At 39.3% G+C, this 18,361-nt stretch overlaps 6 protein-coding genes across 6 annotated transcripts; 5 read left to right on the top strand and 1 right to left on the bottom strand.

The window, feature by feature from the left end:
* Positions 1 to 1,166: 1,166 nt before the first annotated feature.
* Positions 1,167 to 2,665, top strand: ATC70_007138 (uncharacterized protein; the record flags this gene model as incomplete). Its single annotated transcript, XM_064826402.1, has 2 exons — positions 1,167 to 1,929; positions 1,986 to 2,665. The coding sequence occupies 2 exons, from the start codon at positions 1,167 to 1,169 to the stop codon at positions 2,663 to 2,665; spliced, it is 1,443 nt and encodes a 480-aa protein (XP_064676500.1).
* A 3,774-nt stretch (positions 2,666 to 6,439) lies between these two features.
* Positions 6,440 to 7,714, top strand: ATC70_007137 (uncharacterized protein; the record flags this gene model as incomplete). Its single annotated transcript, XM_064826401.1, has 2 exons — positions 6,440 to 7,235; positions 7,305 to 7,714. The coding sequence occupies 2 exons, from the start codon at positions 6,440 to 6,442 to the stop codon at positions 7,712 to 7,714; spliced, it is 1,206 nt and encodes a 401-aa protein (XP_064676499.1).
* Positions 7,715 to 10,822: 3,108 nt separating this feature from the next.
* ATC70_007136 (uncharacterized protein) lies at positions 10,823 to 12,941 on the top strand (the record flags this gene model as incomplete). Its single annotated transcript, XM_064826400.1, has 4 exons — positions 10,823 to 10,949; positions 11,015 to 11,120; positions 11,191 to 11,326; positions 11,391 to 12,941. 4 exons carry the CDS (start codon positions 10,823 to 10,825, stop codon positions 12,939 to 12,941), a joined length of 1,920 nt encoding a protein of 639 aa, XP_064676498.1.
* A 1,888-nt stretch (positions 12,942 to 14,829) lies between these two features.
* Positions 14,830 to 15,359, top strand: ATC70_007135 (uncharacterized protein; the record flags this gene model as incomplete). Its single annotated transcript, XM_064826399.1, has 2 exons — positions 14,830 to 15,079; positions 15,139 to 15,359. 2 exons carry the CDS (start codon positions 14,830 to 14,832, stop codon positions 15,357 to 15,359), a joined length of 471 nt encoding a protein of 156 aa, XP_064676497.1.
* A 181-nt stretch (positions 15,360 to 15,540) lies between these two features.
* Positions 15,541 to 15,923, bottom strand: ATC70_007134 (uncharacterized protein; the record flags this gene model as incomplete). Its single annotated transcript, XM_064826398.1, has 3 exons — positions 15,541 to 15,686; positions 15,746 to 15,801; positions 15,853 to 15,923. 3 exons carry the CDS (start codon positions 15,921 to 15,923, stop codon positions 15,541 to 15,543), a joined length of 273 nt encoding a protein of 90 aa, XP_064676496.1.
* A 680-nt stretch (positions 15,924 to 16,603) lies between these two features.
* ATC70_007133 (uncharacterized protein) lies at positions 16,604 to 18,102 on the top strand (the record flags this gene model as incomplete). Its single annotated transcript, XM_064826397.1, has 3 exons — positions 16,604 to 16,978; positions 17,033 to 17,339; positions 17,399 to 18,102. 3 exons carry the CDS (start codon positions 16,604 to 16,606, stop codon positions 18,100 to 18,102), a joined length of 1,386 nt encoding a protein of 461 aa, XP_064676495.1.
* Between the last annotated feature and the right edge of the window lie 259 nt (positions 18,103 to 18,361).

The following is an 18,361-nucleotide window of genomic DNA, read 5'->3' as shown; positions in this document are numbered from 1 at the left end:
TCTTTACGGTCAATTTGATTTAATATGTATTATAGGAAAAGTCTTCACTTTTGACGTGAAAACCGCGATCGTTTGATTTTCAAGAATTTTCCCTTGCTAATACTCATTAAAAAAACGGCGATTATCATGAATTTGCAATGACCCAAAAAATTGAGATAAAGCATCAGTAAGTAAAGCGTGGACAAGAGGAGCCGTTTGGTGCTATTCCAAGCGCTCAAAACGCTTTGTGGCATGAGTTATTCGTGCTTGAAAACGACTAAATTTGCACAGAATTCGACCTAAAACGACAGCGTAGTAGGTTGCATTACCAGAAGGGTAAGTAAATTACACTTCTGTCTGATGACCCAGATGCTCTGTATTGTACATTATGAAATCTCTAGTATAAACCCAAGGCGTGGAAAAACTGTCCACCCTTTGTGGTGAGGTGCACATTATGGCTTAAAACCTTTGCCAAACAACCACAATGTTGAATACAAGCATCATGCATTTTAGGTTGCATTCACTTTCTCCTCAAGCCATGTTTACAGTATAGCAACATAGAAAATATTTATCGTATCACATCACATCTATGCTTACAAATCCAGTCCATTGTTTGTGCATGGGTGCTTTAGGAGCTCAATAGATTCAATCTCCATAATGTCAAGATATCGAGATCCACCTACACTATATGAAGCATATCGACTTAGGTGGCCTCTCAACAAGCTACAGTAGTCGCTCTATATAAGGCAACTTTTTTGGCGGGGTTTTTTAGCCTTATTGCCCGCATAGCCTTAACTGATGCGCGTGACTTCTGTCAAAAAAAGTCGTGCCCGTAAAATCTATTACAGTACTATAATAGCTGATCGAATAAATCAATTTGACACATCCCCAGTAACATTCATTTATCTGTTTATTTCACTTCTATTGAACGTAATATCCTATCATGTGTCTTAATCAAAGATCAAGATATCGCCTCACAATCGAGCAAAAGTATCGCATTATTATGCAGAACATGCGCTTTCCTAATCTGACGCAAATGCAACTCGGTCAATGGGCTCAAAAGGAATTCAACCTTCATCACTCAGTCAAGCAAAAAAACTGTATCGAACGTCTTGAATTCACAGGACAAGGTGATCAAAGCTTACGAAGAAGGAAATTTGAAGGGAAAAAGCAGCAGAGCCTTGACGATGCCTCAATTGGGCAGTGACATTTTGGAGTACATTCAAGCTATGAATGCAAAATCTCTTCCTGTCAATCGTGAAACTATTGCAGCCTTTGCAAAAGTAGTCGCACGCAGAAAGTACCGCATGCATGAATTGCCAAAGAGTAAGCAAATCCGTTTCTCAGATGGATGGCTAACCGATGTTTTCAAGAGAACTGGTGTCAAGTCAAGACATTTATATGGTGAAAAAAGCTCAGTTGACTTAACATCATCTAGGATTGTCGAAGAACTCAGAAAGATTGAAGAATTGTTGGAGCCATATGATCCCAAAGATATTCTCAACTTTGATGAAACTGGCTTATACTACGAGCAACAACCAACTCGCACCGTTTGTCAGGAACCTTTAGGTGGTTCAAAGAAAAGCAAGAACCGATTCACAGTTGGACTAATCACCAACTATGATGGATCCTATAAAGGGCACCCCATTGTAATTGGGAAACGAAAGACACCAAAGGTAGCAAACAAAAAACCTGCTTTGTACAGAAGAACCACCAACATCGGGCAATCCCATTATGTGGAGTATCATTCATTACCCAATGCATGGATGAACACCGACATTTTTCGGAAGTACATCAAACGTTTGAATGCGTCTTTCGTTTACAGCGGAAGAAAAGTTGCTCTCTTGGTGGACAATGCTTCAGTGCATAAATTGAAAGAAGAACTCAGCAACATTAAATTGATTTTTCTTCCGGCAAACACAACAAGCAAGTTGAAGCCTTTGGATGCCGGTAAATCAACACATTTCATTGATATCCGTACTCATCTCTAATCACACACTCGATAGGAATCATTGCGAACTTCAAGGCTCAGTTTCGCTGGCACCAATACTACAGGGCATTGAACAAGTATCTTGCCGGGGTAAACCTTGATCTCACCGAGGAATACAGAATGGATGAGGTGAATGCTCTGTATTTTCTTGCTGATTCTTGGATCAAAGTAAAGCCTCAGACAATCCAAAATTGCTGGGATCATACGAAAATCCTTGATTTTAAGTTTGCTCAAAGACAGAGAGTCGACTCGGAGGATGTACTCCCATCTTTCGAGCTACCTTTAGACGATGATCTAGTCAGCCAGTTGAACGAAATCATCCCTGAACTTCCTGGAAACAGAAGTAATGATGGGGTTCAAATGGTAACTGAAGTAAACGACTTGGATCTAAATGAAGATGAGTCTGATGCAATCGTTTTTAATCCCGTGATTGTTGAATTTGAGGATGGCGATGATGTTACCCAGGGATCACAAGAGCTTGACGTAGAGGAAGAACCAGTAGAGATTTACGATGCTGATACGAAGGAAATAAGGGAGAAGTTGAAGCATGCGTATGAAACAATCTTGTACCATACCATCCCAATGGATGAAAAAGAAAAGTCTATGCTGAAGACTATCCGTAGGAATCTGAACGATATCAGATCGGAGGAAGTAGCAGAGAAAAACCAAACAGACTTACGTGATTATTTTGTTTAAATGTACTACTTTTCAATAAAAGCTTTCTATTTTTTAATATCTGATTAGCCCTAAATTCAATCGCAGCAACCACCACTATGAAATAAGGCTAAAAATTTTAGAGTCTGTAGCCTTATATAAAATTAGGCTATTAAGGCTAAATAGCTGGTAAAAAAAAAACTCTGAAAGATTTCAGCCTTATTCCCCGCATAGCCTTATATAGGACGGCCTTATATAGAGCGACTACTGTACACACCTAGCATTTTCGACACTTCCCACTTTGGCTGGTTATACTGGGATTAAAATATAGTCCAACCATAAGTTTTTTATGTTGCTGTAATTCCTGTTAGCTGTTCTGTCGAACGCAGTATGGGAGGGATTTTCTTTTTGAGTTTTGGCAATATACTGGGTAAAAGTCAAGATTATCTGAACGAACGGGACAGCTTTTCTCCCTATAGTAGATAGCTGAGATACACCTTAATTATTATAGCCTGTTCATGTTGCAAAACACAGACCTGTCTACACATCAAGAATATCTTAGTCTCTATAGATACTTGCAGCCTTTCTGGCGCAACAACACTGGTAATGAATACGTAACTTGGGACTTATAGACATAGCTCACTACATGCTATTTAGTATAACAAACAACTGTCCTTTTCAATTAGTCTGATGGTACGATAAGGTCTCTAAGCATACGACTGTGCAGTTCGGCGGGAATGCTGTTCTCCATCAGTTGCAATACAGCCCTTGAAGTTAATGATAAGCTGTAACGCATTTTTTAATTTGAGCACAAGTTTTTTACATCAAAGCTTATAAGATTGACAACCCCTTCAATTTCAAGCAACTCTTACTTTTGGGGATATACGTGCGTGCCTATGCCATATTTTTAGGACAGATTCTGTCCAAATCTAACTATTTTCAAACACAAATAACTCATGACACAAAGCGCTTTGTGCGCTTGGAGTAACACCAAACAACTCCCCTTGGTTGCGCTTTACTTACTGATGCTTTATCTCAAAATTTTTTAAGTCGTTGCAAATCCATGAAAATCTTCATTTTTTCATGAGTAATAGCAAAGGGAAATTCTTAAAAATCAAACGATCGCGTTTTCATCCCAAAAATGAAGACTTTTTCTATGATACATATGAGATCAAATTAATTGTAGAGATGGAATGCAACATTGGATACTCTTTCTATGAGACTTTCATATGCTAATTCTTGACATTTCTGCAGAAAATCAATTTTCATATTCTTAAAAATTGCTCATTATTTTTGGTCTGAAAGCTAAAAGTAATTGGCACCATTCAATGCGCCTTAATTGACTCTTTATAGACGCATTAGAAAGTAAAGACTGACAACGACAGTTTCTATAGTCGAATTTGACAAAAACGTTTAGAAAATGTAAAATTAAGTCAAGTTGAAATACGAAAATGGCCACTGCACAAATCCATGTTCAAGTGCCGCAACCGCAATTGCCTCAGCAGAGGGCTGAGGTCAAGTCTACTGACGGTGACGTCGAATAAGGCGCTGCCCTCCTATTCTTTTCTCCGTTTCCTCGGTTTGAAAAACGCGTTTAGTTTCAAACCATAATATTTTCTTTAAAAGCGTTTTGGTTGAAGATAGCACTCTTGCTTCTGATAACACTGCCGTGTACTGCTAGAAGAGCCTGACATTACCTCTCTGACGTGTAATATAGAAGGTATTATTTGATTATGTGCACTGGAAGGTGTAGAACTAACATTAAACGTATATATTTATTAAACTTTGATATTTCTTTTGCCTGTTTTACGTGGGTGCTGCTGCTGATAATCTGGTCTTTCCTGGTCTACTGTCTTTATTGTATGGTTGTTCTATGGTCTATCTGTGGTCTATCTGTGGTTTATATCTGGTCTATCTCTGGTGATTGCTTATTTTCTGGTCTATTATTTACGGTAGTGGTAAGTGGTAAGTGTCTTTTTTTCTTCTGGCCGCGATGATATAAACCTTCTTTGAACGTTTGTATTATTGCTTCCTTCCTCATGATAATGCATTCATGATTTTTTCTTTGTTGCGTCTTTCTTTTTCTTTTGTTGGTTGTGTTGTCTCTGTGGCTTCACATGAAACAACATTAGTCATTATGTTGTATTGCAAACTTATAATACCACTGTTGCCTTTGCAGTTGTGCGTATTTGTGTTGCTTTACATCTGACTATTACCATGCATGTTACTCATGTATGCATTTTTGCTGCAACAACAACAACGAGCTGTTCTGAACGTCTCTGATGCTGTGTTTGTTATACTTTTCTTTGACTCACTTTGTGTGAGTACCCCTTTTTTTGTCTACATACTACTATACTCCTATAGTAGTATGTTCTTTTCTTCTTTCTTTTATTCTTATTATGTTTCTTTGAAGCATACCTTTTTTACGTTGTGCGGATGTGCCTATCCCTGAAGCTCAACAAGACCTTATCCGAGGCTAGGAGGTGGATAGGCTGCCTCCACTTGGTTATCGCTACTTACTTTAGTGATGATTGAGGGTCTCAATGCCTGAATTTAAAGCTAGGTGGTGTAAGTAAGGCATGCTCTAGCACCTGGGGGAAATTTGATGATAGCGCACACTGCTAGATTTGGTATACCTAGCGGCGCTTAAAATTTTGCCTCACATCAAAACAGGGGGAAACCCTCGCAATTTTTTTTTTAGGTCAGCGGAGTTTTCAAGCAATCTGATTGGCTCAGAGGCTCAGGGACCAAAGGGTTATAACTAGTTGATTTCCTATTGACCTGTTATTAATTATCATGATTTTTTGTTTGTAATAAAAGGCCATCCAAATACCGTCGTATATTCATCGATCCGCATAGTAACGAGAGTTCTAATCTAAGCACTTGAGACAATGATGCTAGCAAACTATTCTACCAATAATAGTTACTTCCGTTATGTTATTAAGGTATTATAGACAGCATCTCTGATGGTTAACTAAAATATGTACATAACAAGATTACTAATGAGGGCATTAAAACTTGTTTTATTAGTGCTTCAGCAATGAGCAGTAAACTTAGAGTCTACATCATCATTCAAAAGAGATAACAAGAATCGCAAGTTGTTAAATACTTGTCATATCCCAGTTTTACTTTAGAATTATACACAGATGTTTTTATTATTAGCCGCAAATACTGATATAAAGCTGTTGAAATATTGATTTTTTTTTATAAAAAGAGCATTGACTGGAGCCACCTAACTGTTATCTCATTTCAGTTCATTCATAAGAATGTTACCTTCGAAGACTGCAATGCAGCTACTGCTACTACTTTTTTGCTTAATATCCTCTCTGCACAATACATTCATACCTTGGTTAGATGAAGCGGTATCAACCAAGTTATATTTGCATAAAAAACAGACTCGTAAGTATTATCCGATGTATTTATGTTGATATTCTCTCAAAGAAGTAGAAATCAAATGTAAAATGTATCATGTCTGTAGGTCATAAGCACTGCCAGTTTCGATATTACAAAACAGCCTTGGTTCCAGAAACTCTGCGCTTGGAGAGATTAACATCTGGCCATATAAAATTCGTGCAATATCAATTTCACTTGATGAAAAGTAAGTTTATGAAATGAGCATATACTGCGGATTATTTGCATCATTTATTCCTTCTAGTAATTAATTGTCAAATAGACAATCATGGTTCTCCTGCAATCAATGGCCAAAGGTACAAGTATAAATCGCTAAACTATCATAACAGAAGCGCATTGCTAAACGAATTGTCTGTTGAACATAGCCTGGCCTTTAGCGCTTCATTCATACGTATCTTGATTCAAATGAAGAAGTCAACCAAATTCGTATGGATGTACCTATTTCTTGCAGCTTCGCAATGCCAGATTGTTATTGATAGGATAACTTTACTTATTCTCAAGTCTTCTAAAAAGGCATACCAACATAACGATCAAAACAATGGTGATTCAGAACAGGTTTTTGACAATCTCATTGATACTCCCAATGTTCCTGCTATTGCCAACAATGAAAGCATCAGCGAAACGCAAAGCATAATTGCAACTTGCACCGCCCAAACAACTGCAGTAAAGAAGCAATCTGCACCCAAACATCAAGCAAACACTGCGCAAGTATTACCCACACGGTCGCCTAGCGAGTCCAATATTAAAAAAAGTAAGCAGCAAGCTAGAGCGAATGAGAAGCAACGCAATGATGAAAATCAAGAAAGCCAACAAGGAAATCAACATAAAAAAAACGCTCAGCAACCAAAGGGAGATGATCGTGATAAATCAAACGATAATCAAGACCGTCAAGACAAGCAGCAAGATGATGATCCGAATGAGGACGATCAGCATGAGGATATATCAGTTAAAAATGAAGATGAAGAGGAAAAAATTAATGAAGACGATGGAGAACAAGAAGAGGAAGATCCTGTGCAGAATCGGCGTAGAACTGACGCTACTGAACGGATAAGATTTGTAGATAAACGGCTTAGAGTCAAAGGCTTGATTGCCTGGTATCCATCTCCTCGTGAGAAGAGATTTACCCCACATCCACAACTTGGAATCAGTTATGGTAGACCTATTCCGGAAATGCTAAAACCAAGCAAATCCCAGCACCGCAGTACGGAAAGGCCCTGAAGTCCCAATGGCTTTGTCAGCATCGGTAGAATACTATCTGAGAAGGCTGAAGCTCGTTTCAAGAAATCGTACGAGAAGAAATGCAAGCAACAACAAGATGAGCGTATCAACAGTAGAGAAGAGATGGTGTCTACAGAGCCTTACGAAATCAATCTTCTTAATCGCAGGTTTTACTACAATGATGATGGCACTGAAAACTTGTACGATGGGCCTGAGGAGATTGCAACCAAGTTGGGCTTGGAATATAAAGGCTCTCCTATCGCAACTGTGTATGCCTCTTCTCCTACAGTGGAGCAGACCTCAGGACCATCATCTGTGCCTCGAACTACTCCTAAAATAGCGGCCGAACGTGTAATACCAGAAGATAGCAAGCCCAAGAATGCAGACACTTGTACCAGAATAACACTAGCAGCTTACAAGGAGGACCGGCGACGCAAACTTCTGGAACGCAATCAATCTTGAGAGCAACTGATTAATATTTGACTTTGGTCTGTTGTTGTATTCATTTTTCTTATAATAAATATTTCTCAAATTTGAAAAAACAGGTACACATCATATGTCTATATAGCCTGTAATTTTATATAAAAACGCCCTTCTTGAATCTTCACTATATACACTGTAAAACATTCAAAAAAAAAGTAGACAAGCAAATCATATCCTTTCAAAATTTAAAGAATTTAGTACCGTACAAGATGGATAAAACCATCGGCAAAACCGGCAATGGGGAGGGGGTTCGGGGGGAAGAATATAACGCGTCTAATTCAACACTTGATAGCATTGATTTATAGTGGGGTTTACCGTAGCGAAGCAAAGGTGCAAAGCCAGGACAGCTAAGCGTACAATCCAGCGTTTGATAGCATTGATCTGTACGAGGGCTTGATTGCAGCGAAGCGAATATGCAAAGCTAGTATCTAACCAGCAAATTCGGGTTTTCATTTCAATTGTTAATAAGCTTACCAGCAACATAGCGCATCAAAATTTGCATGACTTAGCTTTACCAAAACCAATATGTTTTCTACTCGAATTAGAAGCTGCACATGCTGCAGAACAGCCCTTCCAGTAAATTGCAGCTACCAAAGATGTGATTTATGCCGTGTAAATAAAAGCTATAAATCAATACATAACCAAATTTGACAGTTTTCAAGCGTTCATATCTTGACATGTAGACCTTGATGAGCCTCCGGAATAACGTCAAACAATTGTACTTGGGTAATAGTAACGTCCTGACACCTTTGCTCAACTTTTTGGGCCAAAAAAAAAAAAGACCAAAAATCGACCAAAAAACATGAGGGGTACCTCATGGCTTCCATCGAAAATCAAACAATTTCGATTTTCACCTTGAAAATGAAGACTTTTACTATGATATAAATCAAATCAGAATGTTTCTCTCGATCCAAAGCAACCTCGGAAACCACGTTTATGAGTCTTTTATATGGCTATTTTCGCTAAAAAACCTCATTTCATATTTTACCAAATTGCTCAATAAGCTCACTCAAAACATCTATTTTACTTGGCATCATTGGAAGCGCCTTGAAAAGTACTCCAACGGTGTATTAGGAAGCATCGGATGATTAGCACAATTTACATGGTCGAATATCATAAAATACATTAAAGAAGTTGAAATAAGATAACATCTGTCCAATCTTGAACAGAAAAAATAAACTGAGTTTGAACCAATTTTGGCGGCGGCTTGCTGCTGGCTGACTTAAGTGCCTTTCTGTTGATGACAATGATGATTGCGATGATGGCTGCGATGCTGATTAAATGAGAATCATGGAGTTGAAAGGACAGTTGCTTAGCTCGAATACTCTTTTCTTTCTTGGGAGTTTTTTTTTCCTATAATAAAGGTGTCTTTTGCAATGACAGTATCTGAAAAAAAAAAAGTCGCTGTAAATCTTACGCCAGTCCTGTATTTACTTATGGCCAGCTTTATGCTGCCATCTCAAGAGCAACATCAGCAAATGGATAACTCCCCCTCCTGACTCTGATATAGCCATTTTTTTTTTACTATTAATTGGCTGTTTAAAATTTATATGGTATGCCTGGTTTTTATTATCACTGATTTGAATGTCTTCGACGAGAATTCGCAGGGCGACGCCGTCATCGAGCATAGCGAGTTTGACCGGCTAGTACATCATATGCTGTATATATTGGCAGCAGAATTTGATGACTATTTGATCGCTGGATAAAATGCAATCACTAGATGCAATCTCCTCTCTATTTGTAATGATTTGTGTTTATTATTCCAAGGAATAAGTGAATCAGATGGTCTCCGCAATCTCGTTTTTATCGTATACCTAAAAAGATTATTATTTACGAGAAATTTCGAATCGATTGAAAAGCAAATTGATAGAATAAACAGACCCGCTTCGGAATCAGAGTACCACTGTTCTAAGCAGTGTACATCAAGATAATCGGTTGAATTTTATCCGTCGTAGTATATTCCATAAATTAGAATGATCATAGAATGTTTCCAATCAATAAAATGAAATTTAAGCATATCCACTCTTTGTATCGATTATGTTTTCCAGCAAGTGCTATGAAATGTATCCATTCATCAAATGACGGAGGCTTAAACACAGTTTCAGATGAGCACACAAAATGAGGATGGCATCTAGAGCAAGATATCAGATTTAAACGAGATAAGCTCTCAAACGGGTAGCTGTTATGTATATGTAGTGCTACATTGAAAGTAATTTAATGCGTTTTAGTGACCGAAATATGGCATGAGGCACACGTTTTAGGCATGGCTGTCTGTTTTGAAAGAACCAGTGTTCATATTCCATTGAGATGGAGTAGCAAGGGTTAGAACTGAAGCTGGCATTGATAGCCGATACAGAGCACTTTATAATGAAGTTGCAAAAAACCAAAACCTTAATGGCCACGTTTTTTTTTTTCTCGACAGGGCCCTACTTGAAATGTACAAACGAATGGCGATATAGAAATCTTCTTTTCTAGCAAGAACTGCGATTTAATGTCAAAACAGCTGCATTTGTCATTATCTGGTAAGCTTGGCATGTACCCGTGGATACTTCCACGGAGAACAACCCTGTTCACATTTGGTAATACGATGGAAAAAAAGAAGGGAAAAAAGCAGAAACAAATCAAAGCTTAAAATCAAACGAAAATTACTGTACATTTGGTGTTTTCTACATGATAACTTCAAAGGGTATATAGGAAAAGCACAGTGAAACACGCAGTGGTAAGTTGAGGCTATAGCAATGAGCAAACATGGTCCCGATTACATTTTGAAAATGTGTAAGCCTATCAGATCCGTCACCTATCAAGATCTAAGCAAGCACATCATTTTCAGGGTCTACAAAATTGAATTAATAAGCTGCGACGTGCATCAATAAGCACAGCAGCTAAATTACCAAGAACTTACAAATACAATTTGAGAGTCCATGTTCCATATCTCTTGTCAAACGCCTAATTTAGTTAAAATATCAGAAGAAGTATTGCGGGATTCAAGACATCGAATTCTGGAACTGAAATTATATATATATATAAAAGCAAATCCAAATGTCAAGCGAAAAGGTAATTCGATTCAATTCATATAAATCATTTAACATGAAGATCACAGCTGCCATTATCACTGTTGTCACAGCATTTGCTTCCTTTGCTTCTGCTCAACAAGATACAAATACTTCTTCAACTGATACCTACGATTACGTTATCGTTGGTGGTGGTGTAGCTGGTATGTACATATGCGTTTGCCATCGCGTTGATACATCCATACTGATTTTGTTCATTTGCACTTAGGTTTGGCCTTGGCTAGTCGTATCTCTGAAAACAAGGATGTCACTGTTGCTGTTCTCGAGTCCGGTCCTAATGCCAATGATCAATTCGTTGTGTATGCCCCTGGCATGTAAGTTGTGCTGAACCTTATCTGGATCAAGGTTTACTGTTTACTGACACATTGGTTTCATATTGATCAGGTATGGCCAAGCTGTTGGCACTGAGCTTGCTCCTCTCGTTCCCACCGTTCCTCAAGAGAACATGGGTAACAGAAGCCTTTCCATCGCTACTGGTAGATTGCTCGGTGGTGGTAGTGCTATCAATGGTCTCGTTTGGGTAAGCTCATATGAAAAATCTCTTGCATGTCAATACTGAAACTAATAGCATTGTCTCTCAATAGACTCGCGGCGGTTTGAAGGATTATGACGCTTGGGAGGAACTCGGTAATCCTGGATGGAATGGTGCCAACTTGTTCAAGTACTTTAAGAAGGTTGAAAACTTCAGTCCTCCTACTCCTGCCCAAGTTGAATACGGTGCCACCTATCAAAAGAGCGCCCATGGCAAGAATGGACCTATTGATGTCTCTTTCACCAACTACGAATTCCCTCAATCTGCCAAGTGGAATGCCTCTCTTGCGTCTCTTGATTTCACTGCTCTTCCTGACCTCTTGAACGGTACCTTGGCTGGTTACTCTACCACTCCCAACATTTTGGACCCTAAAACTGTCCAACGTGTAGATGCCTATGCTGGTTACATTGCCCCTTACACAAGCCGCAACAACCTCAATGTCTTGGCCAACCACACTGTTTCTCGCATTCAATTTGCTCCTCAAAATGGCAGCGAGCCTCTCAAGGCCACTGGTGTTGAATGGTATCCTACTGGCAATAAGGATCAAAAGCAAACTATCAAGGCTCGCTACGAAGTCATCATCTCATCTGGCGCCATTGGTAGTCCCAAGCTCTTGGAAATCTCTGGTATTGGTAACAAGGACATTGTTTCTGCTGCCGGAGTCGAATCCTTGATTGACTTGCCTGGAGTTGGTGCCAACATGCAAGATCACGTCCATGCTGTCACTGTCTCTACTACCAACATTGATGGCTACACTACCAACAGTGTCTTTGTCAATGATACCCTTGCTCAAGAGCAAAGAGAGGAATACGAAATTAACAAGACTGGTATCTGGACCACCACTCCCAATAACCTTGGCTATCCTACCCCTGAGCAACTCTTCAACGGTACTGAATTCGTCTCTGGCAAGGAATTTGCTGACAAGATTCGTAACTCTACTGATGAATGGGCCAACTACTATGCCTCTACCAACGCTACCAATGTTGAATTGTTGAAGAAGCAATATGCTATTGTCGCCTCTCGTTATGAAGAAAACTATTTGTCTCCCATTGAAATCAACCTTACTCCTGGTTATGGTGGTACTGGCAGCCCTGACTTGCAAAACAACAAGTATCAAACTGTCAACCATGTCTTGATTGCTCCCTTGAGTCGTGGTTATGCTCACATCAGCTCTTCTGATATCGAAGACCCCTCTGTTATCAATCCTCAATACTACTCTCACCCCATGGATATCGACGTTCACGTCGCTTCTACCAAGCTTGCTCGTCAAATCATCACTGCTTCTCCTGGTCTTGGTGATCTCAACAGCGGTGAAGTCGAACCTGGTATGAATGTTACCTCTGAAGATGACCTCAGATCCTGGTTGAGCAACAATGTACGCTCTGACTGGCATCCCGTTGGTACTTGTGCTATGCTTCCCAAGGAGTTGGGTGGTGTTGTCAGCCCTGCTCTTATGGTCTACGGTACTTCCAACTTGCGTGTTGTTGATGCTTCCATCATGCCCCTTGAGGTCTCCTCTCACTTGATGCAACCTACCTACGGTATTGCTGAAAAGGCTGCTGATATTATCAAGAACCACTACAAGAGCCAAAACAAGAACTAAATTTAGACTTGCATACTATTACATTTCCATCATTTCAATACTATTGAATGTACATATTAATAAACTTTCATTGCTTCAACACACCTTAAACATGACTGATCAGCTTACTGCTGACATATTTGCCCCCCCCCTTTTGCTTCCAAATTTTTTTAAATACCTTTGATTTGAGGAACTCGTAACTACTTTTTCGCTCCTGAATGATCGACATCTATGTTCTGAATCACTTTTTCGAGGCTGATATAAAGCTCGGCCTTTGCAAATACAAAAGAAAAAAAAAGGAATCAGTTATCATACAATCCATTGTGTTGTTATCATGGAAGAAAGTGCCGCTCTGGGTATCCGGCCGAGACAGAGATTGACCATCTACTTTTAAATGTAACTAGAGTATGTATATCATTCAGGATTTAGACCTAAACTAGCTTTTATACATAGATTTCTATTGCATTGGAAACAAGACTATAAGAGTGGTTAGTGTTCAGCACATTATTGGTACCAGGACCTTTGATACCTGAGTATAGTACCTCATGTGGTGTTGTACAAGTAGCATTTCATACAGAAAAAAACATCGTACCATACTATTCCACAGACGAACAAGGTAATCTTATATGTAAGCCTAAAGACGTTTCACACGCACCGTTGTTGTCAATGTACGAATGATACAAAGTTTCATTGTGGAGGAGCCATGTGTATATGTAACGTTTCATCAAATGAGTGTATCCTTTCCCTGCGTCAAAGCTCAGGGCTGTAAGAAAAGAAGTATATACAGACTGAACAATGCCACACTGTAAACTAGCTCCTACTGCTGTCATTTACTTCACTATGCTACTGAGGCTACATGGAACCAGTACGGCATGCAAATTACCCCTTTCTCATTGATGTATTGCCAATAAATTCGAGGAGAAAATATAATAGTTGTTATAGACAACTATTTCTACTCTTCCCTTTGCTCTGTATTCATACGCACGCATGACTCATCTGAGTGATTTCAGTTTTTTACGTACGTTATACATATGGATGCCATGGCAATTGAATTGAATATTGATAATGATAACTAGAAAGGGCGATCGGTCTGAGCTATGTGCTGTTTTGGTTCATTCACCGTATACACACGACAGAAGGCTTTGATTGTCTATATTTCTCGAAGCTAAAAAGAGGAGAACTTAAAAGCATTGTGACAATACTGATATTTGTCATGCTGCCGTTTCAGCTATACTACGGTAAGGCGGATAGATATGTGTATGTGTGCCTGTGAATTGTGCTGTATATTCAATTAGGTGGCACTGTGTAGATATGGCAAGTTGTAAAGTCAAATATGAAGAAGGCTATGTGCAAATGTTTGGCCACATTGTTACCAAACCCGAGTTTCTTTGGACACAAGCTGACCGAAATCTAATCACACCGACTGGTAAGTAGAATCGAAGGATGTGTATCAACCCAAGTATTCATCATGTTCACTGTAGACTATAGTCTATGTGTGGGGTTCTCATTACAAATGTAAAGTGTACACATAATTCAATGAAAGAGAGAGGGAGAAAAAAACTAATTATATAGCGCATGTAGTGGAACCTTGCTACTACTGCAATGCTTTTGGCGGTACATTGCTAATTTGGTGGCCAGAGCCAGATTCATGAGTAGCAAAGAGTTTAAATTTTACATTATCATGTAAGTGGCTCTATAGCTTCATACCATTTAAATAGTGATTCATCTAGCTACACACAGGACACTGCTCAACATCATCCTGTTCCCAGTCTTGCAATACAATTTCACAAGAGATATATATAACTATACATATAAAGAAATAATGCCACAACTTGTATATGGAATAGGTAAATCAACAACAACTCCAGAATGTAACAATGAGGCTAACGGGACCAACCCAAACCAAGAAATGTTTCTCATATCACTTCTCGGTGGTGTTTCACATTTTAGATTCAAGAAGCTGCTCAGTAACAGCCAGCACCAAAACGATGCACAATTCATTACCCACAAGATGCGCTATTTCCAAGATTTGAATCTATTGCTATCCGTAGCATTGCTTTTATTTTCGATATGTTTCATCATTCTCAGTGCAGATGGACTCACAAACAAAAAGACGATAAATCAACGTAAATTTTTAGCCGATTTCTTTATTTGCAACAGCAAGTATCGTTTGATGATGGTGATGGTGAACATGACACTAATAGTCCATTATCTCTAGTCAATATTCTGTGTATTGCCATTTGGGTCATTGTCATCTTGATTTTCCATCCCAAAAAGACGGTTGTAGAAGCGAACAGCAGCAACAGAAGCCATCAAATCACACACAACAGTGCCTCCATGACCACCCATAGTCATAGCATGATGGAGGAGGAAGAGGACGAGGATTACCAAGAGCACAAGGGATTAAACGCTTACAATAGCAGAAAATGTCGACAGTGATATTTATAGTAAAATTGGCTTTTAGACCATGTTTCCTTTGATTCACGGATGGTGTGCGAGGGAATTTATTACTGTACATGAAGCTTTTTTTTTTTTTTTTTTTTTTTTCCTTGTTGAGATTGCGTACAAAGGTCTATGGATATGGTACAAGAAGATGCGCTTGGCGATGAGGGGAGGATGTTTAGATGCATCGGCTATGGACATTGCGTGGTATAGGTGTTGAGATGGAGTTGAAGATGGATCGTGGTTGATAATTCAAAACTTTCAAATGTTGCAATGGAGACAACTGGTTTCTAGCACTTGATTTTACTAGCAATTCTCGTATACCTAGTCTCTACACTTGAGTTTCCTTGAAAACCAACTCGAGCGCTATGCTTTCTCCTTACCAATGAGTGCGACGATGGATGCTGCAGTGTATCTCAGAGGCTGATTCTGTCTGTGTCTATCATGATGATCAGCAGGGTGCATAGCAGTTGATGGCACTTTGTTTTACCTTATGAATGTAGCTGCTGTACCAAACACAACGCCTACACAGACTCCAATGTTTGTTAGGGATTTCAACATGTTCCGCAAATGAAAGGAGATAACCGGGAAGAGAGAGAGAGAAAGAGAGAGAGAAAAAGGTAAAAAAAAAAAAAAAAAAAAAAAAAAAAATAGAAAAAACGCTTTATATCCGACATTTCCAAATAGCCAAAAGGCAAAACTATATTCATCAAACGCTATGAAATACACTTGTATCACATCAAATATCATTTCCATCTTGCAGTAGTAGACATCTCGCTATGAAATGAGCTTGCATTCACCATGACTTTTGACTCATAACACAGCTTTTGTATGATTTGATTCAATCACAGCGTCTTCGTCACTGTAAGCCAATGGCCACGATGCAAAGAACACACAGTTGAATGTGAGTTGTGTGTGAGGGGAAGAAGAGACAAAAAGAGGTGGATTTGGCCTTGCTCAAATTTTTTTTTTTATTTTTCTTTTTTCATCCCCCCAAAAACCCTTTCTCTCTCTCTCTCTCTCTCTCTCTCTGTCTCTTTTTCCCCTTTACATCTCTCTGTCTTCTCTTCCTTTTAATATATATTACAATACTCCTCATTGCTTCTGTAGTGTCAATCTAGGGAATATCAAGAGACACTTTAATAGCAACTCATTTGTCCTTTTTCTTTCTAATAATCTCAACAGCAAAACCAACACACCCACACCCACACCCACGCACGCACGATAAACACTCACTCATCATGTCTGAACAAGTTGAACATCTTGAACACAATGGCAGCAACAATAGCTCGAATCGTCTGCCTCTACGAAAACGCATCAGCCCTGTATTGAAATGGCAACCTGTAGAAACACCAGAGGAAATTCAACAAACATCATACCCATCACAAGCACAACTGCAACAACCATACCCTATACAAAACTCTTTGGATCATCTAGCGTCTGACGGTGCTGGCGATATAATGGAACTTGATCAAGAAAAACACCATGAATTATCATCGTCAATAGCATCACAAGAGCAGCATCTTTTCCCTCCAGCACCGCAACCAGCATCCCCATCTGTTCCTACGGCAAGCACATCAACACCAAAAAGAACCATAGAGAAAGACGATAGTCGAGTAAGTTGATCAGTATGATATACTTGAGCAAGATGACTCATTTGAATTTGGTAGCCTGTAAAGAAAGTCAAGCGAGGAAGACCTCCATTACATAAGAACACTAATAACAACAATACCACATCTGAACCTGCAACACCATCCACACCCACAACACCGCCCAGCCAGCAACAACAGGCACAACAAAGGCCTCCCAATGACAACAACAATGAACTCTACTGCATCTGCAAAAGACCATATGACGTGAAAGAATTCATGATTGCGTGTGATAAATGTAACGAATGGTTCCATGGCGAATGTATTGAAATCAGCGAAAAGCAGAGTGAATTCATTGACCTGTATTACTGTGCTAACTGCGCCAAACGTAAGTTCTCTCTGCGAGTGTAGTTGCATACAGCATGCGAAACTAACATTTGGCTCTAGTTACAGGCAAGAAAACATTGTGGAAACCCAACTGTGCTAATCCAGCTTGTATAAAACCCGCCAGAATTGGTACAGTGCAAGGTCATGAAAGCAAATACTGTTCAGATACGTGTGGCCTGCAAGTAGCTCGTGCTCGTATTGAATTAGCAGAATTAAAGAAGAGGAATGCCACCATGTCTATGGAAGACCAACCCTACAACCCACTATCAAGAGCAAGACTCAGTAGCTTTGCAGACATGGATGATCGAGCAAGACTGAACAGGGTCAAGGAGGAAAAAGTGCATGCCAAAGCCCTGATCACTATGGTTGAACACAAATCCACGCTGCTGAAATTATTAATACAGCAGCAATCAGATGAAGAAGTCTGTGGTTTTGACTCGAGATTAACATGGCCAGACACTATCTGGGAGAAAGTGGATCAAGTCAATGAGGATGAGCAGCATGTCATTGCACTGCTGGATGTCAATGGTGGTCATGTCACTTCAAAAGGGTTCACAAAATGCCCTGCTAGTCGAAAATGTACAAAGCATTTCAACTGGCAAAAGACGAAAACTGCTGAACTGGAACAGGAACGATCAGAACAATTCATTATACTCACTATGCTTGAACGAGAACGTCAGCAAATCAAAGCGCGCATGAAGAAGAGACGTGAAGAAGTAGACCTGGTAGATTACCTTGAAAATGGCACTATTTCTCATTTCTAAAGCAAGCAAGCAAAAAAAAAAAAAAAAAAAAAAAAACTATTCTAATAAAGTACATGATTTATCAGTGGTATATGGATGATTTGAAAAATTTATTGCTAGCTGTGGCCGAACCAGTGGGAGGAGATGTTGGTTGGCACCGCACAACAATGAGAACACCGAGTGTGGGTGACTCGGTTAATTCTACATGATTTGCTATATATCCATTAGCTAAACTGTGTATCTCAAGTTCCTCCTTCAAATTACATCCATCCGTTGCGCG

Source organism: Mucor velutinosus (assembly GCF_035048745.1).
Source record: "Mucor velutinosus strain NIH1002 chromosome Unknown tig00001549, whole genome shotgun sequence".
NCBI classification, from domain to species: Eukaryota; Fungi; Mucoromycota; class Mucoromycetes; order Mucorales; family Mucoraceae; genus Mucor; species Mucor velutinosus.
The sequence above is the reverse complement of the archived record's forward strand: the minus strand, read 5'-3'. Positions and strand labels throughout refer to the sequence as shown.